The 25,572-nt window shown below is 43.4% G+C and overlaps 2 protein-coding genes across 2 annotated transcripts in view; one reads left to right on the top strand and one right to left on the bottom strand.

Moving 5' to 3' along the window:
* Positions 1–2,235: 2,235 nt before the first annotated feature.
* Positions 2,236–25,572, bottom strand: part of LOC108148873 — a 38,892-nt gene continuing 15,555 nt past the window's right edge. Inside the window, exons 2-9 of the mRNA XM_017276175.2 lie at positions 24,823–24,932; positions 21,315–21,413; positions 20,957–21,092; positions 20,738–20,874; positions 19,885–20,110; positions 18,908–19,103; positions 7,936–8,330; positions 2,236–6,371 (exon numbers count right to left, since the gene is read on the bottom strand). Of these exons, the coding sequence (XP_017131664.1) occupies positions 6,181–6,371; positions 7,936–8,330; positions 18,908–19,103; positions 19,885–20,110; positions 20,738–20,874; positions 20,957–21,092; positions 21,315–21,413; positions 24,823–24,932 (1,490 nt within the window). The 3' untranslated portion in view covers positions 2,236–6,180. The remainder of the gene's footprint in view (positions 6,372–7,935; positions 8,331–18,907; positions 19,104–19,884; positions 20,111–20,737; positions 20,875–20,956; positions 21,093–21,314; positions 21,414–24,822; positions 24,933–25,572) is intronic.
* LOC108148874 (keratin, type I cytoskeletal 10) lies at positions 13,561–14,647 on the top strand. Its single transcript, XM_017276176.2, has 2 exons — positions 13,561–13,653; positions 13,717–14,647. Exons 1-2 carry the CDS (start codon positions 13,639–13,641, stop codon positions 14,548–14,550), a joined length of 849 nt encoding a protein of 282 aa, XP_017131665.1. The 5' UTR covers positions 13,561–13,638; the 3' UTR covers positions 14,551–14,647.

Below are 25,572 nucleotides of genomic sequence, written 5' to 3'. Positions count from 1 at the left end.
AAATGCAAAATACTATAAGCCTCTAGGACCAATAATTTTATATAACTTGCAAGAATGAGTATGTTTCAGAAATAACGTTTCCTATTTTGAAGAGTATTTTAATTCATTAATGATAAAGAAAGTCAAGGCTCCGTAAGTTGCGTATACGCGCCGTTGGCAGCAGCAGTGAGGATGCAAAAAAAAAGCGTTGCAGGCTTTTAGGCTTGGTTGCCGTTATTGAAATGCTTCAAAAGCTTCTTCAACTAACCCTCTCTTGGTCCAGATTAAAGCCACTTTTTGTGAGCAAGGGCTCAGAGGAGAAAGGCAAATACAAATAGCTGTTTTTAGTGAAACATTTGCAAATACAGCGCCACTTTCAATCTCGCCAGCTGACAGCTGCGGTAAGCCAGCAACACAGCAACACAGCGAAACATCAAAACGGCAAACAATGCAACAGTAACTGCTGTACACTCACATTTTTACTCGTATATAACTCGCAGCGCGAAACTTTTGGCTCCGCTGGCAGAATCGGGGCATTCGCTTTCGGTCCCACGGGCTAACCAATATTTCTTTTCAATTTCTGAAGGGAAAGTTTCGTTGTACAACTAAATATTTTGACATTTGTCCGCATGCAGGCAGCAACTTTGTTTCGCTAAGCGCAAATTGAAATGTGCTTGAGACAGTTCTGCCGACTCCATTGTTTTTGCCCACAGAGCGAGTAACAAAGTTGCTCGCTTTTGTTAATTTGGCAACCGCGCCACTCGCCCATGCAGGTGGCAATGAGCCACCACCACCGCCGGTACCCAGAGCCCAAAAACCCGGCTAAAATCCAAGTCGAAGGATGGGCCACACCCAAGTGCACTTGCAGTTGGCAGTTGTACGCCATGTTGTCGTCGTCAAAAAGTTTTACTTCGCCTGTCGCTGCTGCTGCAGCCGTGGTTGCAGCCGTATAGTTTGGATTTGTTGCAAAAAGTGTTTATTGGTGTTTCCCGCGAGCTCTGCAGCCGGGCCACTCTATGAAAATTGAGTTATTTGGTCGACATCGGCATTGGCATCGGTATCGACTTTATTCCCTTGGAATGTTGGCAAACTTACAAATAAACAAACAAACAGGCGACGCTTCACTGGCTGTCGAAACTTGGCTCACATGCTGCCAGTTTGGCTCATTAACCGGGCCACTCTCCGCTGCTCGACTGCGGCATATTAATTAGTCGACTTTTGGGCGCTGCCATGTATAATTAAGCAGCGAACGAGCCTCTTAACAAACCACATCCTGTCTGACTCCTTCACTTGCCACAGTCATGCCTCATTAGCGGCAAAAGCAAAGGCAAAGGCAGGATCAGTGGCAGTAGCTGGATGCAGCCCCCTGCTAATTTAATATTTATACCTTAATCAAGACAGAGAGTAGGAATACCCTTTTGATGGCCGCACAGAAAATCTGTTGATTCGGCGATTGGACAGATTGGTCCGGACTAACGATGGGCCAGGCGTTAATTGCTCATTTCCATGCAATGTTGTCGTTTCCCCCCCTCCCCCTCCCGGTTGTCCCCTGGCCATCCAGTATCCTGATGTCCTGTCTGTCACACAAATTCGGAATCGATAGCTCGCATCTGTCACCAGACACACACAAACACTCACATTCAGCCCCATCCAGCCACGCCCCCCGTGATGTGTACTGGGGCTTTGATTCCGTAATCAGGCAGCAGGGCTCGCTGCACCTTTGCGGTGTCCTGGGACGGACAAAAACAGGACAAAACATGATTGGATGGGAGAAAGAAAATACTCGGCCATTGTGTCTTGGGCTTGGGCTTGGGCTTTGTTCGTCGGATGAGGTTTAGGGCCGTTATACCCTTGACTCGCTCTCGCCATTAACTCCTCAGTTTATCCCTTCCTTGATTATTGCAGGCCATTTGCACCCGTCCCCCCCTCTGTAATTTCGTTGAGACTTCTGACCTTATGTGTCCTTTGTTTGGGCTCCTTCAATTTCTCTGCACATTTAAAAGGATTAAAAGGATATTCGTCAAACGGAAAGTTACGCAAGTTTGTTTAACGCACTTGTGTGCGCTCCTCGGCCGCAAAATCCTGTCTGCCGACCCCCGAAACTCATCATCCTGTCCCTTACCTTTTTGTATGGCAACCACTTCTTTGTGTTTTTCTACATTTGCCATTTTTTTTTGGTTTAGGTCTTTTGTTTGCACGGCCTGCTTTTAGGGGCGTGTGCTTCTTAACTGGTCCTTGAATGAAACGCTTTTGGACTTTTGTTTTCAACATTTATTTTTTAGTTTCTTTCTCTTTACCACAAATATTCGTATTTCTGTATGTATATTTAATATGCTGTATATCTCTTTCAGTGTAGTAGATTGGCCAAGCAGTAGGCGCCATATTTTTTGGGTTGAGTTGTAATCGTAATTTGTTTTTCTTCGTTTGGTAATTTACACTTCTTTAATTTTACACTTTCTGCTCAGCTCCGACAGTGTACATGTTAATAATCGTGGCTTAGTATAATAATAATACACATATTCCACACTTTTTTTTGCATTTTTGCATTTGACTAGCATAGGCTGCAAATTTTACAATTGTTTCGCTGGCTTGGTATGTCTGTATCTATAAATAAATATTTACGTTACGTTTATCGAGTTCAATTTGTGGGGGTTTCTCCAATATTCAGTTATCAATAATAGCCTCAATAATGCTATTTACCTAGACAATTTCTTAGTCCATAAAACATTTTATACAATACAAATCAGGGAAATTCAAATTAGTCTGAAGTCAATATCAAATATTTTTACACACAAATCCATGTGTTTGTGCAGGCGATTGATTCTATTCATGTTAGATAAACAATTGGAACAAAAAGTTAAAGCTTTTTGTGGTGTAAGTGTCTAAAATAAATAAACATGCCGTTTCTCTATAAATACTCTATATCTTTTATACACCTTTTACGGGTTTTTCTTATGTTTTGTTGTATACATAATTTCAATATATATCTTGTATAATTTCATGTTTTTGTTCAATACGCAATGATATGTGTGATTGGAAGATTTTGATGTGAGAGAAATGATAAATGATAAAGGTAGCCGCGTGGCAGATTCCCGGACAAAATAACCTTTTGTCTGGCAATCTGACATCGTAATACTTTCGACCTATCAAAATACAACATTCAAATATAATGTTCGTGTTTTGTGTGCATTTGTATAGCATGCGCTCCAATTTTATTATAATGCCAACATTCCTCCAACCTGAACTGGAATGCCAGATTGTTAAACACCCAAATCAATACTCATTTTTTTGGTTGGAGAGACCTTAGCAGACAATTAGAATTAAACGGCATAAATATCCATATGCTAAGCATGAAAAATGTTAATTGGCTTCCGACTTGAGAGGCTGGGCTCTCATCTTGAGGATCCGAAAATGTTACAACACTTATGATATGTTTTGCGAATTGCTGCGACACTTAATGTACTCTTACTTCATCTATATAAATATCATCCTTTCGCGTTTCACTTGCACTGGACACCTATATAGAGTTTATACATAGATACACATTTATATGCTCGATAGAGAATGCATAGTTCATAATCAGCGACATGACTGGGATAAAGTGACTCCAAGTCTTTGGCCAATTATGCATATTCATGCAGATATATGCTGCGACCACAAACGACTGAAATGTAGGCAACACGCAGTTTGTATATTTATACAGACAAATAGAGAAGAAGAGAGTGGATGATTTCGGGGGAAAACTGCGGATGTGTAGGCAAGTGTAATGCGTTGAGGGGTGTTTGCACTTGTTCATAGATTGGTGGGAAACATTTACTAGTACGAGTGATTAACAAGCCCAAAACGAGTTGGGAAATAGCTCCCGGAATGGTTTACGTAAATCAAATTATCCAGAAACGAACGATGGTTGAAATTAGCATACTATAATCATATCATTACTGAAACTTTATAGTCTACGGGTTTGAATTAAAACAGGAATAAATTATTGATTAACCTTAAAGCATTTTCATTTGTTGTGTATAAGTGTTAATATTTTTTCATTTTTTTTTTTCATTTTATTATTTAGTTCTTAGTGTATGCTATCAGTAAATTTGCATGCACACCTATTCGTAATGTATAATTTATAAATGTAATCAATTTTTTCTGTTAATAATAGACAGCGTAGCATAGGAAGACGTCAATACCTGCATAAGACATTTTAGCCATATTTTCATACATAATATGAACTTTGTTTTCAAATATTTATATGTGATGTCACCGTTATCATAATTCAGTATATTTCTTTTATAAAAAATTGTTGTAGTTCATTTAAGCATTATCCGGTTGGTTTTCTCGTCAGCTTCAGCTCTCACTGGCCATGAAACTTTATGTACTCACAATGAGGACAACCCTTGGAAAATGTTTCAACTGTGGCAAGATTTCGCCATTTGCAGTTGTAATTGTTATTTGTTGTTTGTTGTTTGTTAATTGTTAATGGTTTGTTTTAACTGATTTCGCTTGTTCAAAATGTAGGAGAACATTGCAGGCTTAGTTGTATTACTAAATTTATGTTTGGTTTTGCATTTCGCCGTTGAGTAGAAGTCAAAAATAGAAGCCTAATTACACACACATTACAGACGCTCATTTAATATATATATATTTTTAGAGAGTATAGACTAGTCCACTAATTGCTTTACATATATTTACTTTGCCGGGTTGTCCGTGGTTGCTATCATCTTGCTTTACATAGTTACATTGTTATGCTACGTGTTTAAAATGGTTTGCTAGCCATAGACACATAAAGCGCGTTTGAAAATAATCCTCCTAAATACACACAAAATGCATTCGTACGTTGTGTTAGGGACTGCGACTAAGCCGCTCCTTAACCGTCTGGAAAAAAAAACGATAGCGAGAACAATTAATGGCAACGGCAAATATTTTCCTAACTACACACTAAAACAATCCATTGCAACGATAACCATTTACACACAACGAACCGAAAATTAAGGGTCTAAATGAAAATAAATAAATAAGCGTAGTAATGTCGAGCGGAGTGGGTCCGAGGTAACCCATTACCAGCCCAGACCTCCGGGGATGACCCTTCCCATTTTGGGGGTCACCACGAGCCGCAGATGCCGCCTTTTCGACGCCTTTTCGTTTGGGTTCTGCGTGCTGTTTCTGCTCCGCCTTCCTTTGTTTCGTTTTGTTTTGGTTTTCTCAAAATGTTTTCAACACTGATTGTTTCTGTAAGCTTCTTGGTTTAACTGTCTAATTATTTTACATTTAAACGTTTTATTTCCGGGGGTACGTTGGTACGAGTACGGGTTTCGGGGCACGGTACTCGTATTTAGCTTGCTGCTGCTGGCGCTTAAATTCATTTGCCCTAATCTTAGCCTACCCTCATTTGCCAAATCCCTATCCATGACTAGTCCAAGCGCTTCAATACCGTAAAAAATATGTTTCCTTTGAGTGTTTGTTTGTTATTCGTTTTGGTTTGCTACTGCACTAAGATCATGTGTTTTAGGTACTAGCTTCGTAGCGACTGCTTTGAAACGCCAAAAAACAAAGCGGCAATTTGGATATCTACGGGTCTTTCCTAGGCCCAAACTTTTGACAAGGTCGGTAAAAGGGAAATCACCGCACTGACCTTGGAGAGCGCAAAAAACTGGGTTTCTTTGTCTAGAGTTGCAGTCGCCTCTGCCGAAACGTGTGTCCAATTAGCTATACAAAATTCTCATTCGCTACAAAAAATGGCTACTGGCCGGACTGAAGGCATTTACCCAGTTCCCGACCGACTGCAACTTAATTACAAACATTTCTCTTTGGCATTGCGGCCTTACAAAAAAGAATATCCCCGCCCGCTTCCCTCGGTCATCTGCAGTTATTTACAAGTAAACTATTTAAATTGGCCGACCAAGGCGAGCACAAATGCTAAAAATGTTCTTATAGTCCTTTGTGTTTTTGCCCTCTTTTGGGCTGCACTAATTTACGTGCTCGATCGAGCTCATGCTTGGGAAACAGATTAAAAATGCGGTGTACAATTTACAAAAATTCCAACTTGGTTTTTTTCCGATGCTGCTGTTTTTGCTGCAGCCGCTTTTGTCCTTGATGGGTTGGCGATGATGTGGTTGTCCTTGGTTTTGCTTTAACTATACCTTCTGTGGGAGTATGTCGGTGGTCTTCTCCTCTCCAGTGCGTCCCGTTTGTCCATCCCGCACCCTTTTAATAGCTGAGGGGCAGCAGGACGAGCAGCAGGAGCTGTGACAGCGACCACAAGTGCGTCACCACCGAGCCATGAGCCCTCCGCCCGGCGGAAGTCTCATTGCCATGTCCATTTCCATTGCCCAGCGCCGCCATTCCGATGCTCGGCGGAGCCGTCGACGTGGTGGAGACCAAATGACGGTCGACCTCAACTGCAAGTAGCCAAAAAATAACATACAGAGCTTTAGAATGTGATTGACAATGCTGAAATTAGTTGAAAAGGTAAGTATTCTGCCCAGTCTGGTAAACAGTAATATAAAGAACATTTGCTAAGGTCAAGGGGATCTAATTATCTTATCTCAGAGTGTATATAAATATCTCACCGCAGTCAAAATTAATTAAGCAAACAGAATTGAATCTAGAATAAAATATGAAAGGTCAAGGATAGAGCTTTGCAAAGCAAAGTTCGTCTTCTAAAATATTTAAATGCCGAGCAGTGATAAGTCCCAAAAGTTATCTAGCCAAAAATGGTTTACCGCCGACAACGAGGCACGAAGCCGCAGAAAAGGTCGTCACGATGATCGGGCCAAAAGTGCCAGGGTATAGTCTTGAGCGCTGAAAAGTTTTCGTATAAGTAAGCTGATGGCAGCCCCTGAGGGCGGCATAAGAAACAATTACAGAGTGGAGCATTCTCGGCTGCGAAGTGGCCCAAACAAATGACGCACTTTACGCAACATAAATAACACGCATACGCCCCTTGGTTCAAGTGACAGTTGGCAGCCACTCGGCCGGCAAAGAGGTCGAAAGACAACGGCGCTGCCGCCGGCCAAGGACGATGGGTGAAAGGGGGGTTGAGGGAGCAGGGAGGACGACCAACGACCATCGTGAATCATGGGCCTGGTAATGTGTAAATTATTTCGTACAATACAGGACAATTTACAGCGAGGGCTCAACGACTTGGCTGGGACGTTAGTGTTAACAGCCGGCTCGTAGGCAAACAAAGCCGACAAATATAAATTAACCTTTGTTTGGCCTGCTCTCCGCTCACCAAGAGGTGGAGTAAATGAAAATTAAACGTAGACAAAACGGCAAACATACGATTCCCCCTTTTTTGTGTACGACACCAGTTCGGTTAACAAGTTCAAGGACGAAATACCTACGCTGTCAGCTCAGATAAGGGCCGCATTGGCTTTTGTTTAAAATTCCTCGTTGGTTTCGCTTTCTGACAGTCGGGCAAAAAACAATGCCTCGTCGTATTATCATACTAATTTATTTTGTGAAAACTCATCCGTGATTCCATCTTCCATTTCATAATTTTGTGGCGCGGGGGACATTTTTGATGAGCTCAATGGTCGTAATTTCACGCGAATGTGTGTACCGAGACAAATATTTGCTTTGCATAGCATTACACGACATAAAATAAATATGCACACAAATAAACAAACTCAATGTAGTTCGTAGATTAATGCAAATCACGCACCCGCTCAATGCACTGGCACAAAAAATAAAGGTAACGCAATTTAAAGTTGCTTAAAAAGTATGTATCAAACGTATTTGTTAAGTGAATAAAACTTTGTTTTGTCTCGTATTACTATTAGAACTTATTAAATCACACTCACAAAATGAAGTTTGAGTATTTCCATTAAGATTGGATTTAATTCTTAAAAAATGTGCTGATAAGTATGCAACAATATTTTGAGTACAAAAATATATGTTTTGAATAATTATAGCCTACTGAAGCTGGGGCCTTTTTTCTCCACTAACTTTTCCACTCACCTTTCACCGAGTACGTCTTGTAGTCCGCGTACTGCTCGCCCTGGCCCACTGTCGCCGGAATGGTTGACAGACAGGTGATCTCCATGCGACTGCTGCCGCCCACGTGCTCCTCGGTGAGGTCGATGTTCATCTGGCTGATGCTGTACATGCCCTTCTCCTGCTGGGCGGCGGTAACGGCGGCCGCCGCTGCCGCCACTCCGCTCCCGCCGCCGGGATGCGAAAGTGGCCGCTGGTAGCCTGCTGCCAGCTGGTTCATGGGCCCGGCGTTCGACGGGATGCCCAGCTCCTTGTTCATGTTGGGCGCCTGCGGACCGAAACCACCGCTGTTCAGGGTACTGCGAATGATACCCAGGGCATTCTCGTTTATGTGGCGACGGTACTTGCGGTTGCTGTTCCTGCAATACAAATAAAGGACTCGATTGAGTGCCGGCAGTCTGGGTTTAATGTGCCCGGCCCGGGCAATTTGCACACAAATAAAATCGTAAATATTTGCATTTTATGATTGATGTGCGTGAACTGGAAACGCAAAACCAGCGTGGGGAAAAGGGAAAGTGAAAGTGGCAAGAAGGAGTAGCTTCCACATGCAGGGCACGCACATCTGATTCTGATTCCAATACAATGGCAAATGGGTATGGGAGCTGTCTTCATTTTGTCCGCAAAGCCCCCGAGTAATTGATAACCGTACAACCAACTTGGCAAGTCTGAATGGCCCCTGGATTGCAAGATGGCTCATTTGGTTTTCACAAAAAATTCAGAGATTATTGAGAGCATCTGAGTAAGACTTTTCCTGTCTTTCTGCTGATTGGTAAGACTTTCTAATGGTTTGCCTGCATTATGGCCTGATTAGTTTGCATTATTCAGCCGTATCGCACATTGTGAGTCTAATTAGCTTTTACGACTTTGCTTCATATTTGATAAGAAGCCTGAACGGCATACAAATGAACCCGGCTCTGCGGCTTTTCAGCTGGCTTCCACATCCCGTCCCCAGTAATTACTACGGGATTGTTCGTGTGTAGCGAACGACATGTTGCTTTATTACAAATTCAAAATGACAGCGAGATTACCTGTACCAGGAACACATACACACACACCCGGGAGACACTTGTGGCCATAAAGTTTAATGCTGCCAAACCAATTGTAAGCTGTGTTAGTTTATGGCCCTTATATATGTTTTATAGAAATCTGTGGCAAAATCGAATTGTGCAAATCGAGTGCAAAGCGTTCATTTTCGTCTCATTTAAACAATTATTCAATTTGCATAGCACTCGTCCTTGCTGCCGTCTTGCCTGCTTATGCAAATGGAAAAGTAAATGCCTTAGAATTTTAGCTGAATTATATTTAAATATTATTTGGCTAAAAGTGCACTGGTAGCAGGAGTATGAGTTACAAACGAAGGATACGACTGCCGCAGGCACTTGTACAGATAAAGCAAGGTGTCAGCAAAAAGTTTCTTTCTATGGAAGTGTTTGCTTCTCTTTCAATCTTCTCCGTTGCATACGAGTGTATATGTGTTTCGGCATTCCCAGACTTCCTCTCAACTAGAGCACTTGGCAACTGGAGGGAAAATGGGCAAGTGCCATGCAAATTGTGAAGGGCACAAGGCGACATCTGGATGCGCTAGCAATACTTCTTGGTCGGTAAAAAACTTGAACAGTAGATTACATAGGTGCTCTGCAGTGAATAATATTACATCTCGTTTAATGGTGAGTATATAAAGTAGATAATCCGTTACATTGGTACACTCAAAATGCATTTTTTAATACCGATGCATTGGCCCAAAAAAACGATTCACTTTTCTCAGATCAGGGTATGCAGTGCAAACTCTGGCACGCACGTAAAGCAAACAATTGGTCAGTTGAAGAGCTCCTCAGGAACTTAAACAGTATCGAGTGGCACTGAGACAGCAAGAGCGACTGGCAGGCAACAGCATGGGCATGGGCATGGGCATGGGAAGTAAGGCAGTAAGCAAGTTAAGCCAACAGAACAAACAAATGCGGGGCCAAACCGGGGGCAAATGCACAACATTCGCATAAGCCTTCGACAGCTCCAGATCTGCCGGCCCAACGGGCTGATGACAGCAGCTGCAGCTAGGGCATCATCAACGGAGCTGTTGCTACTGTTACTGCCAAGCTACTTCCACTGCTGCACTTGTCTTAATAAAATTCCCCATGCAGCGCACTTTTCGCAGGAAACGCTGCCACCGGTAGCGAAAACAAGGCGAGGAGCTGGGAAATTGCAGGCAAAACAGCAAAGCAGCAAAACAGCTAGGAACAACAGCATCAGCACCCGTGGCAGGAAGCTCAAGTTCAAAACATAACAAACTTGCCGAGCAATTCAAATCAGACGGAAATGCGGAGCCCGGTGTTCTTGGTCTTCGTCCCGATCTTCGTCCTGAAATATTGTGTATACAAGTTATGAAACTGCTGTCTGGCATGACACTTTAAATTCCATTTTACCCTCGAAAGGAACTACGGAATGTCTTAACTCGTCGCTGACATGCGAAACCGCCTTAAGGCTTTTGGCCCGACCCAAGGCGATAATTTGAGAAATGCGTCTAATTAATTGATAAGTCATGTAGTTTCGTTCTGTGTTCTGCTGTGGAATATTTATGTGTCTCCGGGCCGCAAAAACCGCAGCCTAATTTCGTTTGCCAACGCAGGCAAACGAGCTGAAGGCGTTCGACGCCAACGCAACAAAACCTATTAGCAATTTATGATAGACACAGCTGTCCGGAACAGAATCGAAACCAGTGCTGCCAAGGTCCCAACTTTCCGACAAATATAGCTTTGCTTCTAACTTTACTGGTACAGATAAGTAATAATTAATGGAGTTCCCTCAGTGTTTAGTGAGCTCATTAAGTACTCAATAACATTTTTACTTTATTTTAAAGGGAATATAATACTATCTACTGTCTACTATCTACTATCTACCGAATGAGCTGAGATGCGAAGGGCTTAAACTCGAAGGTATAGCTGACACTAACCAAGTTAAGAAATGGTCCAGATGGAGATTACCATTATTTACTTGTTAACTTTTTTTTTATATTTCCATTTAGCTGAATTTAGTACCCTGCTCTATTAAATCAGTTCATTCATCCCCTCGAATAGAAAGGACTAGGATTTCCAATCCAGACGAGAGCATTCGGCTCGCCATCAACCCACTTAGCTGGAACAAGCAAAGCAACTTAAGTGGGCGCAAGGGCTACGTGCAAAACCATGAATTTCTTATGCCGCCATGCACAAAAAGAGGTCTTGAAATCGGAAACCGGAACTGGGGTGAACCGCAAGTTGGCAACAACGGACAAACAACTACAACGAAAAATGGCAAAGAAAGCAAACAGATTACCAGCAAAACTTTCGGCTGGGCTAACTTTGCAATGCCTGAGCTCTTGGCCGAAATCAAATTCCGGCCCCCAGTGCAAAAACCCAACCAGTCGAACTCCCCCGCTTCGAAGTGAAAATTACATGGCGCAACGCATGCAAATTTTGTTGCCAAGTAATTGCCCAGGGCCGGCTAATTTGTATTAACTATTCAGGGGTGTAAAGTGTTTCGTCATCGGCAGCGATGCCATGTTGATGTCGACCTAACAAGTGTCTAACTTACGGCTTAAATGCGCGCGCGCACAAAAGTGGGCAGTGAAAACCAGTTTAAAACTGGGTTGGCCAACAACTGTGCACTGAGGGAATATTTAAAGAACGTAAAACTTTTTTTTATTTTAATAAACCCTTTAGAATTTAAACAAATTAAATTGACAGTATCTGGAACTTCTTATTTGTATTCAGTTCATATAGAAAACTTATATACAACCTATTAAAAAATGAACAAAAATTGATCCAAACTTTAATAAAATAATTTTAAAATTCTTTAGTTATAAAAACTAGTTATTACGATAAAAGAAAGTCAATAATTTGTGTTTGTAAAAACAAATGTACGTTTTTGATTATAGTTTACAGAAATATTTTTGATTTTGTTCCAGAGAGTCTTTACTTTCTCGCAGTGTAGGCCGGCAGGAAATTCCAGTGGCAGGTACCTTAGAAACCTTGCTCCATTACCACGAACACAACTGACAACGGCATCTGTTACGCGTGCGAAATTATAACTGACAGCAGCGCTTCTTTTGTCGTCGCTGACTCGTCCTGGCATGCGGTTCATTGAATAATTTATGCACAATAAAGTGCCACCGCCTCCACCGCCCCCTCCTGAAGGTCGGGACAAAAATAGGGCCAACATGCCAGAGGGAGACATGACTGACAGCGAACGAGTTGTTTGGATTGCTATGCAAATGCATTCGCGTCCTGCGAAAACTTTAGTAAGTGCCCTTGAAACTGTTTATATTAATTGCATGCGTGTTCTCCTGCCAATCGCATTTCCACCTGGGCTGGCCAACTAATTACAGGTTAAATCAAACGGAAAATTGTTCATTACGAGAGCAGTCTATGACCATCATTCATCATTGAACACACTCAATTAGGAAAAACAATTTGATAAATTTAGTTTAAATCAAATTATTACAAAGTAGTTGCAAAGCCCGTGGCCGCAACACATGTTGCACGCGACTGCGGGTGGAAGTTGCCCTCGGCAAACCGCTCGTAATTGGCTTAATTGGGCATTTATCGTCAATCACGGAGTTGCATGTTCATGTTTGGCTTGAAAAATGCATATTTCCGTAATTAACTTGATTGCGTTTCGATGGCAAAGGCCGCAGGTCTTTAAAATCCGGACATCCAGACATCGGGGCTAAGTTCATTACCGGCAAAACAGTTTGACAGACATTGACGGCTAGCCGGAAAGTATGCATCCAAGTCGTGCGGTTTGGGGTTCAATTGGGCAATCAATGAATGAATGTATCAGGCATATCAAATTCCACAATGAATGCTATCATTAATGCCAAATAATATGCAAATTGAAACACCAAAACAAGAAAAAAACAATGAAACGATACCCTAAACCACAGAAATGCCACAAACGACATGGGGTTAATTTGCATAAATAGGTTTTTTTGTGTGCTGACCATTTGTTGCTGTTGTTGGCCAGCGTATTTACGAAATCGTAATTATGACCATAAATCAGATACGGTGGACAGTCAGTGGACAGAGAAGCTGTACGATTAGTGATTGATTTGTGATCTTTCATAGCCAGTCTCCACTGCCGGTGTGATATTCGGATGGCATTCATTAATTTTGAATTTGGCCAATTATTCCCAGAATTTTGTGGATAATGTAACTGATTTGTTTAGCTTTCTTCCTTTTTCGCGGCTACACAGCCATTTATTAAATACAACCAGCTATGCAAATCGCAATGGCATTGCTCCACTTAAGTGCCCATAATTTTTGGTTTGGCCTACCAACGGCCAGTTCCGTGGTGGTTTGTTTTTGCATTTCGTTGCCGAACGAAATTGGCAAACCGTTTTGAATTTATGCAAACTAATGCTGGCGGATACAGTTCCAGGGTTTTGCGTCACCTGCAACGGCTAGTGGTATTGGTATTCGTATTGGTACTGCTATTGGATCAGTTTCAATGGCATGGGCTACACCCGCTGTGTTCCAGCTCGGAAATCTGCATCTTATATTGAACTTGCTCGGGGCTTGCCTATAAAAACGCCCCTCTTCCAGATGGGCTGCAGCATTAACAGCTTACACCTCCCGGCGTGCCCAACACGTTAACAGATTCAAGCGAAAATTGGTTTGGAGAGCAGCCATCAATATGCGTGGATTTATTGTAAGTTTAAGTGGTGCTTTTGATTTGGAATGTTTGTATTAATGTTGGTCTCTCGTTTATCAGATTTTAGCTGTCTTGGCAGTGGCTCAGGCTGATGTGGGTGGCTACAACTATGGCGCAGGTATTGGCGGCTCTGTCTCAGGAGGTTCCATCTCTGGAGGATCCATTTCTGGAGGTTCCCTCTCAGGTGGATCTATTTCTGGAGGCTCCATCTCCGGTGGATCTCTCTCTGGTGGATCTTTTGGCTCCTCTCAGACTTTCGGAAATAACTATGCCCCTGTGAACACCGAGTTCAACAAGGAGTTCTTCACCTACTCCGCCCCAGAAGCTGACTTTGAGGACAACCGAAACATTGGCGACTTGGCCGCCTCCCTCAAGAAGAATTTGCGAGTGGTTTTCATCCGGGCGCCGGAGAATAAGGGTCTGGAGAACGCTGCTCTGGCTCTGGCCAAACAGTCTGCCGAGCAGCAGACCGCCATCTATGTCCTGACCAAGCAGGGCGATCTCTCCAGTCTGGCCAACCAGCTGCAGAACCTGAACCATGTGAGCGCCAGCAAGCCGGAGGTGCACTTCGTCAAGTATCGCACCCAGGAGGATGCCCTCAATGCGCAGCGCACCATTCAGCAGGAGTATGAGCGCCTGGGTGGCTCCTCCACCTCCCACAATGGAGGCGTGGCACCTGTCCTGGACTTTGCCACCAAAATTCAGCAGCAACATCAGCAACTGCAGCAACAGCAGCAACAGCAGCAGCAGCAGCAACAGGTTCAGCTAATTGATGAGCGTCGGGCCACCACTGGCAGCGTGTCCGCCGAACTAGAGGCTCCTTCTGCTGGATACATCCCACCTGCAGCCGCAGCTCCCAGTTCCACTTACTTGCCCGTAAACAAGGTCAAGTAGAGGGCCAAATCTTAAGTTACAAATTAGCCAAATTGTGTTGCACATGTGTGCTCTCTTTAACCAACTACTCTTTAAAATAAAAAGTTAATTTAATGAATACCCGAACCCGATTGTTGCTGCCGAGATTAATGGAAGGCGTCATTTCAGCGCCTTGTAGCCATTATCGGCCTGCACTTAGCCAGCAGACCTGGCCGGCAATTAAAACTAAAAGCGCATTGGCATGAGACGGGCTTAAAAGTTGCCGTAAATTTAAGTGAGCGACTGCCCTCTGACCCCGGATTTGTTTGGCGGGTAATGGCACGTCAACCGGCGAACCGACGACCATATTTGACCCGCCCTAAAAGATTACTGCCACTCACGCGATCAGGGCCAACAGGGTAGAGCTAATTACCGCCACAGAGGCAATTTCTGGCGCTTCAAGTCCGCCAGTCGCCGCGACATTTAATGGCCGCCCTTTTGAGGGTCAAGTCGGTGGCAATTTCGGTCCTGCACAAGAAAACCACACTGAGAATTACATGAAAATTACTAGCTGCATTTAGGGGCGCGCCCTTCTTTGTTGACCGAGTCGAGAATTCCAGCAAGCAGCACCCGAAAGTGCTTTGTTTTCTGTTTTACACAAGTCCAAAGAGTGTCCATTCGCGCACTCTCACCCACATACCTCAGTATAATTTAAAAATTTAGTTTTAATAGCAATTGCATTTGCAGCCGAGTGCCAAGATCCAGGGAGACCCCTAAAAACTGGCAAGGAGCTCTTCTTAAAGAGGTGTTTCCAGTGGCCACTTTAAGCCAACGCGTGTTGGCGTTTTGGATTGCTTTTCGGTTATATCGTGTGTGTTAGTGTTTTGTGCTTTTTTTTTGGAGGGGGGCTGCTGCCACAAAGGAAGTGTGCAGAGGGCAAGTAAACTGCCGGAATAATAGCCAGGTTGAAGCTAGACGCAGACAGGGACCTTCAGACCTGCCCAACATTTAGTTTCAGCTCTGTTCAGCTCTTTTCTGGCGTGGGCCTGCCACAAAAGGCCCTACGTGTTGCACAAACATAAATTGTGCAGCAACGTGAAAACTACTTTTTGACTGCATAACGCGCACCATTCCTATTGCTGTTCTCATGTCCTTGCTGGCCCATTGTGAGCCATCTTTCTCATGAACACCGTACAACCCATTTTTGTACCCTTGACGAGGGTAAATAAACTTTGGTTGTATTTAGATTTTATCTAACCAAAACCCCAAGACATTTTAATTAAGATATAATAAACTCTGTTTATGAATTAAGGTATTTTAATTTAATTAATTTAATTTCCTTTAAATAAGCTCTTATTAATTTTTTTATGTCCGTAAGTTAATGGTTAAAATTATGTTTTCTAGCTAAGGTAGTGTATGGTTAAGAACTGTATTTTAATTTGTAATTCATTTGTTTTGTTTTAATTAATTTGTTTTGTTTTATTTCTCAAATTGGAAGCTTGGTAGCTGATGTACATTTTTTTTTGAATATTTAGCCTGTAAGGGTATTTGCAGTTCGACTTTTTGAAGTATAATTCCCTGCTTTGTTGGCCATTCCCTAGACAAGTGCTCATTCAGAGCTACGTGCAACGTCTGCCTTCGAAGCTCGTTGGCTGCCATTCCGCTTTTGTTCTTTTCATGTTGCAATCTTAAAGGGTTTTCCATCTGTGCTTCAGGGGAAACAAAGAAACAAAAAGAAGGAAAGGAAAGCTGTACCGGAGTATGGCATTATGAAAGCTTTCTGGTGTTCCGGCATTTGAGTAGCACTCGTCGGGCTGTCAGCATTGTAGTCACTTATCACGTTAAGCGGTTAATTACTTAGCATGGCTCAAGTCAGACAGCCATGACTACTGACACACATTAAAGTGACCCGTACTCAATATTTTATGTGGGCCATAAATCTTGCAAGGTCGCTGGGTTCACTGGGGTCAGGCGGAGGGCAGTGGGCGGTGACATTAGCATTGCATTTGCATAAAATAACATGAATATTTTCGCCACACCCCCGCATACCATACACCCCCACACATACACACGTGTGACCCATGATGCACAAACTTAATAAACAGTGCAGTTTGTTCCACGCCTGGCCAGCCAAGCAACCCACAGAAACATAAATAGAAGGATACACCCATCCACACACACACACCCACACACTGAGTGAGCCCAAGGAATTTATGCACATTGGCATGCACATAAACGCTGGCTGTTGCTGGTTATTGTTGCACCACTCGGCCTTGTCCTGCCATTGTTTTCCTTGCTGTTGCATGTGCACTTTTTAGCCATCCCTCTTTCCATTTACCCCGTTTTACGGCAGGCGGCTGCATAAATATGCAACGCTTTTCACGTGGTCTTATGGCAGAAGGGCTTCACAGTTTACGTAATGGTCGGGACTGAAATCACGCCTACACTAGCCCATAACTGAAGCCATCTACAGGTGTCTGCAGCAGGTGCTAGATGGAGAAAAGTTAAACCAAGCAGTAAAGGTGCAAAAAAAGTTGTACAACTTAATATCTTTTATGGCCTTATCTGGTTACAATGGGTTCGAAATGGTTATTTTAAGGGCATTTTAATTTATGAAAATTATAATAATTATATTATGTTTATAAGTAAATTTCTAGTGCAATAGGTTATTATTCTGTGGAACTTTCGGTTTTCACCTTTACAATTTAAAACTATAACATTAAATTGCACAATTTCAGAAACCATAAAATTGATTTCCTAGAGCTTAGTAAAACAAACGAAGTATAACAAACACGAAAATATTAACCAATATTATGGGTATAGTTATATTTATAGGTAAATATTTAATACAATAGGTAAAACATTCTGTGGTACTTTCGGATTCTATCTTTACCATTTAAAGCCAGAAGATTTGATTGCATAAATTAAAGAATCAAAAAATTATTTCCTAAATCATAGTCAAATAAACGACTTTAAAGCACTTCCTCAATCCTTTTTTCCTCTCAAGATTTAAGCTAATGTTAAGCAATAGCGCCTGCTGTGCTTTGAATATAAATTATTTCATATTGCCGTTGGGCTCTCAGCGAAATTACATCCCCGCCAGTCCCTTCCTCAGAGGCTCACACCCTCTTTAAAACTACCTGCTACTTACGGCACTCTAAAATGGGGGAAATTATTTATATATAGTTTCGTGTGCTACTCTTGCATTCGGGCTGGATTCTTTTCTGCGGCAAATGCAATTAGCATTCGCTGATTACCCGGCGAGGAAATGGCACGAGTGTAAATTATGGTTTTTACTTTATGGCAAATTAACCAGGTGGGTTTATTCCCCACACACATGCGCGTCACGAACTTTTAACGGAGCCATAAGCTCCGGATTTTACGGAGGCTGATTTCGAAACTTTTCGGCTTATGTAAATAAAAAAAGTAAGTGGCAAGTAACCGCCATTAAATGGAAAATTCCGTTGCCAATTACTATGGTCCTTGACCATTTAAATATTTTTTAGCCCATTCAACAACCCAAATGGCCAGTCGATTTGAAGGTGTTGGGCTGTCCGGCTTTCATTACATGAACATGGCACATCAGCTTCCTGGCAGCACCATTTCTATTTCAAGTTGCCCCAACTGCCAACAGCGAACTTCCAACATGCCCTTCCAAGACGTGCCACGTGGCGTATGTGCAATGCCGACTTCAAAGAGCAGCCACTTCGTGAGGCGGAAAGCGAATCGTGGCTTTCATTAAGCTGACACCTCACACACTGCCCCCTCAACATGAGTCCTATACAGTACACTATACCACGTCCTTACACTCCTACAAAGTTGGGGGCCAAAAGTTCTTATATTGGAAAAGTTTCACAGCTTGATTTTTAATATCACAGGTGAACGTAAATAATTTATTGCATTCATTTACGTTTCACATCCAATCGCGCCACGTAAAGATTTCGAAAGCCCAGCAAGTTAAGGGGCGTTTTCTGTGGTAAACGGGCCAGCCAGCCAGCCAGCCAGCCAGACGGAGCCAGAGTTGGGCAACAAAATTTATTTATGCGTTATACAACAAAGGGCAAAGACGCCGGGCAACAAACTCTAACAATGTGCCAACAGCCGTTGGCTTTAGCCGGGGCCAAATCCTTTTAGACCATAGATAAGGAAACTTTAATAAACACGCCACACACGCAACCTGGGAAATTGATAAGAATATGAAAAGTTTGCGGCGGTGGCGATGGCGTTAGTAAAAGTTTTCATGCCCCGGTATATGAGAACCTTTGGGCACGTCTAAGCCGGTGGCTGAAAGTTCAGCTTTTTTTTAATTTGTATAGCCCATAAATACAGTTCAGGGTCCGGTCAGGTGGCTTGATTAATGTCCTTGCGATCCGCTCTCGACTCCCTCTCCCAGACTCACCTGTGCTTCTTCATCTCCATCTGCTGCTGCTTCTTTTGCTCCATCTTCTTTTTGTTGCTGTCGTAGTTGCGCTGGTGCACCTCGTGGAACTCACCCACGTCATGGTAGTTGGCCAGCGAGCCAAACGGATTGTTGTACAGGCTGCCATGGTGGCCATGACCCTCGTGGTGGTGCGACAGAAAGTGCGGGAACTCATCTGCAATGCCGGAGCAAAGAGGAATTGGAGCACAGGTCAGCAATCAAACTAATTAAGGTAAGCACTGTATTGACAGTCCCCCGTTTGGAACGCAAACAGAGCAGAAAAGTGTCACATAAGCCAATGGTGCTTCACAGCTTGTTGTGTTGTCAATTGCAGATACACGGAAAAAAATATATAAGTTACAACACAACTATAAAAAAAAACAAAAAATTTGGGTTTTTTGGTACAGAAATCCCTAGGTTATTGTTACTACTTGTAAAGGTGTCTAAGAGTTTGCAATACAATAAAATAAAGGTAAGTAATAAGTAACAGTTTTAGGTCTATGCCTGTTTAAATAACTTTGTATCTCTCATTCAATGTGACTAGCACTAACAAAATAAGTGTAAACTTGCTGCGCTGGAATACTAATTATAATAAAATTATAAAATTGAAATCCGGTAGATTCATTAATATCAAATATTTGCTTAAGACTTTGTTGTCTTTAACATGGTTTCATTTTGTTATTTTACTGAAAATAAGGCTCATAATGAAACCAATTTAAGCTGAAAGCATTGTGGTTTAACGTTCTATAAATATCAAATAATTGTTTAAGATATTTGTTTTGTTTTGTTATTTTACTGAAAAACGTATTTTATTTTCAAACGATATATATATTGTATATTTCCAGCTTGTTAACAATTCAGTTACTTGACAAACCCCAAAGTATAATTCTGACGTAGGTCTGTCCGATTTTTCTCTGTTTTCATTGCTTTTTCCTCGGCGGACAATGGCTACTCACCCGCTCGTGCTCCTGCCGGCCAGCGTAAGCTTTTGTCGTAGCGGTCCATGAATTGGCCAACGGGGATGTGGTACTGCTGATGGTACTGATTGAAGTACTGCTGCTGGAAGTATTGCTGCTGCAGCTGCTGCTGACTCAGCTGCGTCTGCTGTTGCTGCTGCGTGCGGCGCTGGTTCTTGCCATTGAACATGAACACGTGGTGGGTGCGCACGTACTTGTCCTCCACCTGTCGATACACAAAGGAGCCCGAAAGGCGGGGTATAAGTCCATGGGTCAACAAATGGCGAGTGGGCAGCAATTACAATGAGCTGCGCACAAAAGTCACTTCAATGTCAAATCTCATTCCAGCTACACTTGTGGACCCGAGCGTCCGGCTTAAATTAAATATGGATCAGGACCCAACGGGTCAGTTCCATATCCACATGCACAGCCACATCTGTGTGCTGCAGTTGTTGCCCCCAGCGCGTTTTATGAATAAATTTCATTTTCGAGTTGCCCAGGCAGTCATAATGAATTTATTTAAATTTCATTTCCTCTCGCCGCCGACAACAGCAGCTGGCCGAGGGCTTTTGCAATTAAAACTAAAGCTGTCCCGACCGCCCCCATGTAGGCCATAATTATAAAATGGCTTAAACTGATGTTAATCTTAATGCACTGTCCACGATCCAGTGGCCTTTGCCCATCCCCATGCAGTCGTTTCGAGTGCAATATCCTGCTGATTAACCTGCTACTGCCTGGTGGCACTTTTCGCAAATAAACGGTCTGTAAGTGATCCATTGCAATTCGGCTCCGATTGCGGGCAATTGCGCAATCGAATTGCGAATTGGCCGTTTCAAATATCACGCATACGCACCTTTTTGCCGTTGATTAGCCACGTGACGTGCGGGGCGGGGCGTCCACGGGTGGTGTTGCACAGGGCGAAAAGTTTCTCGCCTACCGCGAAGGGCGTTCGCTTGCGAAACTTAATGGTGGGCGGACCCGGCTGGGGCACTGAATGGATAGGATATACAAATGTAATACCATAATTAAAAGGGGTCCATTTTGTGTAGCTGTTTGCCAAATTGTTACGCACAGAACACGCTCATGAGCACATCGGCACTGGCCTTGGTGAAAATGGGGGTGTCCGTGGAGACCTCACAGTAGAACTGGCCGGAGAGATCGAACTGGACATCCTTCAGCGTCACCTGCTGCTCGTTGGAATGGTCCCACTGTTAATTAGAGGGGCGGCAAGAACGAAATGACGAATTAAAGTGGCTAACACAGTAAGCTCATTAGCTCAAATCAATTGGTCCGAAGGACATGCAAGTCCACAAATTAGCAGCAATTTACTGGACTACTCTCAGATGCCTCTCACGAGGACGAATACCGCATTGTTCACTGACAGCGGTAATGATGATTGATTAAATAAGTGACCCAAACCCAATACTTACGTCGATTTCGGCCCCTTCGATGGTGGAGTTGCGGAATGGCGGATTCCTGCCGTTTATGAATTCGAAAAACTTGCCCTTGTCAACCTTCAGCCATGTCACCTGCAAGAAACAATAAGCATTTACCGATATTAAAAGAAAGCCACGATTGCCCAGGACCCCCAATTTGATTCAGCTTCAGTTGCGGATTCAGATTCAGCTTCAGATTCGGGGAACTGATGTTTCTGACAGTGATTGAATGTGTCAGGTTTGATGGTCGTCCTTGGCCCCTGATCACTTAATAAATGGCTTAAATGTCATTTGCCAATTCGAGTGCGTTGCGCAATCCAACAACGTCGCCCCAATTCCCTGCTAGCGACAGAGCAATTTAAGTTGGCAACAAGTTGCACTAACTGAATGATGCTGCGCTGAGTCGTTGTTAGCGCGTTAAACTGTAAACTGTAAATAATAAAACGTTTTTATTCGAATGGCAGTGCCATAATTGCGAAGGGAGTGCTGGCGCATGTCGCCCCCGCAATTAAAAGCAAAATCTACAAGCGCAACTTGCAGTGGGACACAAAAAGTTGTTTCCGTTTTTTCGTGGGTCGAGGCCGCGCGGATTACGACAACGACAACGACAGCGACAAATATGAATAATGAAAATGGAAATTAATTTTCATACACAAGTTTTCCACATTCAACTTAAAACTAGCTGGGGAGCCGGATGGCGGCTGACAACGCTTTTCAGCCCGGATGTGCGGCTCTTGTCGACCATTTTTAATTACAGCCGGCATTTATTTATTATGCATATTTTTTAACGCCCCTGCGTTTATGCTTCTGCTTTAATCATATTTCAGCGGTGGTAAAGTCGAAAAGTAATTTACTTTTATCAAAGCTCGTAACTAAGTACTTTAAAACGAGAACCATAAAAAATTACCAAAGGAAATTATACAATTTTTTTGTAAATACTTTTTCATTTTGTTTGCTGATGAAAATGGCTAGTCGATTGTTCTTGCAATCAGGAAAATAATTTGTTAAGCTCTTTAAATCGAGAAAAGGTCACCAAAGAAGTGTTTAAACACGATTGGAGATTGTTGAATTGAGTTTTTATGGTTTTTGTTTTATGCACTATCAAATGAAATAATTTCAAAGTAAACAAACAAATGCACACAAAATGTTATGCCTTTTTTTTGGCACTAACTGCTTTATGAAAACAGAATTAAAAATGCTCAGGACTGTTCACCATTGCACCCCGATGAACTAACCAGGTTGACACGCTAGTGACAAATTGCATTGATTGCACGCAACTTAATAATATTAATGTGCTTATTGAATGTGTCTGCGGCAGACGAGGCGTATGCGTAATTTGTGCCGCAAGTGCTGTCATTACTCAAGCCAGCGGCGTGGCCCGTGTGTGCTTAGCACTGTGCGGGTCAATCAATAAGGTCCATAATGAGAGGACAAACATACGCTCGAGCTCGGAACTCGAACTCAAACACAAACACCAGCACAGAAACAAACTCTGCGGTGGTCGTGGCCTGTGGGATCTCGAATGACCGGCCATTAGCGCACTCTAGGACCGCCAAACACGCATCCAGTTTTATCAACCACTTGTGGTCGTTTCAAACATTCACTCTCTGCTTGACATGCAACTCCCTATGGCCGCAATATTGCCAATGGATCTGAAAGTAATGAAAAACAAAGGTCCTCCATCGACCCTCCCGTTGCCAATATTTACCTACTCGCTTAGTCAGCGGCATGTGTTTGCTTTGGCGTGTCTGCCTGCGCTGCCTGCGCTGCCTGCGCCTCCTGACTTTATTTCTTTGACTTTCGGGTTTTTGTTTATATTTGGGCTTATTAGCCCGCATATATAGGACCTGCCTGCCTGACTGCCCCTCTCCCAGTCCACAGTGTCGACAAATAATACACAAGGGCTGAAAAGTGGTAAATCAAAAGCCCATTAATGGCGGGTCCGATTGCCAGGCATCCGACTCAGTCCGTAATTAGTTTATTTAATTTGAATGTGTACGAGTATAATTTTTTGGCGAAAAAACTGATGTCCTACATGTGTTAAGAGGCCCGGGGCGGCCGACATGATCCCGTCAGTGTACGCATTTGCGTTTTAATTGCCTTTTTAGTGCCACTTCCACACAATTTGCCACGCTTCGTGCAACAATTCGAATGGCGACGACCCAAGCGCACTCGCTTATATAGTTAATTATACTAATTAGCTATTGCCCTGGCCTGGCCACAACTCGACCGACTGGCCAAATAAATAAATGTCTACATCTGAGTGGGCTATTTGCCCGTTGTTTGGCTGTTTGGCTGTTTGGATTCGGTCAGCCCGCTCACTAATTGTGCATGTTTCCCGCCCCGGAGCACACTTCAAATTGGCTCGACTCAGCGCCGCATTAAATTTGTTAAGTTGACACTTCTCGTCGGTCAGCCCCCGAATTTCCATGCAAATGAGACACCACAATGACGGCTTAAAGTTGCCACTGGTCACGATCCGGAAACACGACATGGAATTCCGTGTACTCTATGGTTTCGAGAGGGCTTTCGACTCACTCGGCATAACAATGGATACCGCTCCGCGTTTATAAGTACATACATTTCACCTCGCGACCCCTCCCCACTGTCAACGTCAATTTAGCTGTGTTCTAAATCCATCTTAGCTACAGGAAAAATATAAAAAATAATCAATATACGGCTAATGTCGGCAGCGCTGCCTCTCTGCTATGAGCCATAAAATTTGTACGCTTTTTTATGGTACTTAGAGCGAGCAAAACGTCATGCGACCTTGAGCCGGGATCGGTCTGAATAGTGCCTCCAAATTGCCTGGCCACCACAAAAGTTCACAGCCAAATTGAAAGTATGCCGGGGGACAACCAACGGCAATTCGGTCAAGTTTTCCCTGCCTCCCGTATGTTGGCCATAAGCCCAATGGCCCAAGGGCTTGGCTATGATTTTGGCGTACGCAAGTGCGTGTCTGTTGATGTTTCGTGATGAAATTAAGTAAACTGAAGTGAAATTAATTGCTGCGTCTGGGAAACCGAAAGCGAAACTGAGTCGATATTGAGACGGAAGCGGTAAAAGGTCTACAGCCCTCCCACTCTACGGTGCTACGGCGTATTCGATGGAGCGGAATGGCACTTTGAGTGCAACTTTTTTGCAGGCCAAGTCCGCGGGGCGGGATACCCATGCCAATGTCGATACCGATGCCTTTGACGGCCACAAAGTTGCGGTACGAAACTTGAGAAAATTTCAGCTCCTGCCCAGGGGATACGGCTTGGGATTGGGCTTGGTTGTGTGGCTGTGTGGTTGTGTTTGTCACAGTGCCGGAAACTTTTTGCCCACAAAATAGCACAAGGCGAACAAAGTTTCTTTGTGCAGCGAACGACCGACCGACCAACCGACCACCCGTACGACAATTTTTATTTTTCAATTTAAAGTTTTTAATGCGCTTTCCATAATTTATATGCGCATGCATCACATGGTCTGGATGGAGTTAATCCGCGTCGCAGTCACTTACCTTGAACAGTATTTCCGGCTGGACATTGTGCGTGCACCTGAAGGTGGCGCTCGAGCCGCGCTCAACGTACCGGGGCACCACTAAATTCACATTCAAGTCCGATTGTCCATCTGCGGGGAGAACAAAAAAAACATACACACATAAAATCAGTAAGGGCTGGAAACAAAGGAACTAGTACAACAGAAATCTCGCTCAATTGAGGTTGAATTGAATTCCCATTAAAATGCTGGGTCGAATGAAAAGAAATCGGTAAAAATATGCAGGCAATTTAAACAAGCCACCTTCCGGAACTCCCAAATAGTCCGGCCCACGACGCGGCAGCCCTGCATGAAAGATACTTCAGTGAACTGGCAGATTGCGGGACATCGTCCTTCGACCTGGCTCAATAAATCTTAATTTGTTTGCCAAAGTGCACATGAGAAATTTGTGCGCCTGCATGCCAGTTCGGTGTGGGTACGTTGGACCTACAGCCCGGGGTGTCAAATATTTGCAGCCCCTCCCCTGGTCGCCCAGTTTCCATTTTTCACACGAAGGAAATGGCTGGACAGGAGCGTGGCCCATTTGGGTGGCATTTAAACGACATTTTCCCGGCACTTTGTCGGCCAGCACGTACGACCAAGGTGCTGGCACTGAATTGAGCTTAAAAAATTGAAAATTTATATTTGTCTGCAGTTCACACACATGGCTGGCCAGCGACACCATCACCACCACTCTGGTCTCACGCTGCGTATACGTAATGTTTTCGCCTGC

The sequence above is a fragment of the Drosophila elegans genome, unplaced genomic scaffold, assembly GCF_018152505.1.
Source record: "Drosophila elegans isolate 14027-0461.03 unplaced genomic scaffold, ASM1815250v1 contig_476, whole genome shotgun sequence".
NCBI classification, from domain to species: Eukaryota; Metazoa; Arthropoda; class Insecta; order Diptera; family Drosophilidae; genus Drosophila; species Drosophila elegans.
Note: the sequence above shows the minus strand (reverse complement) of the source record. Positions and strands in the feature narration are given on the sequence as shown.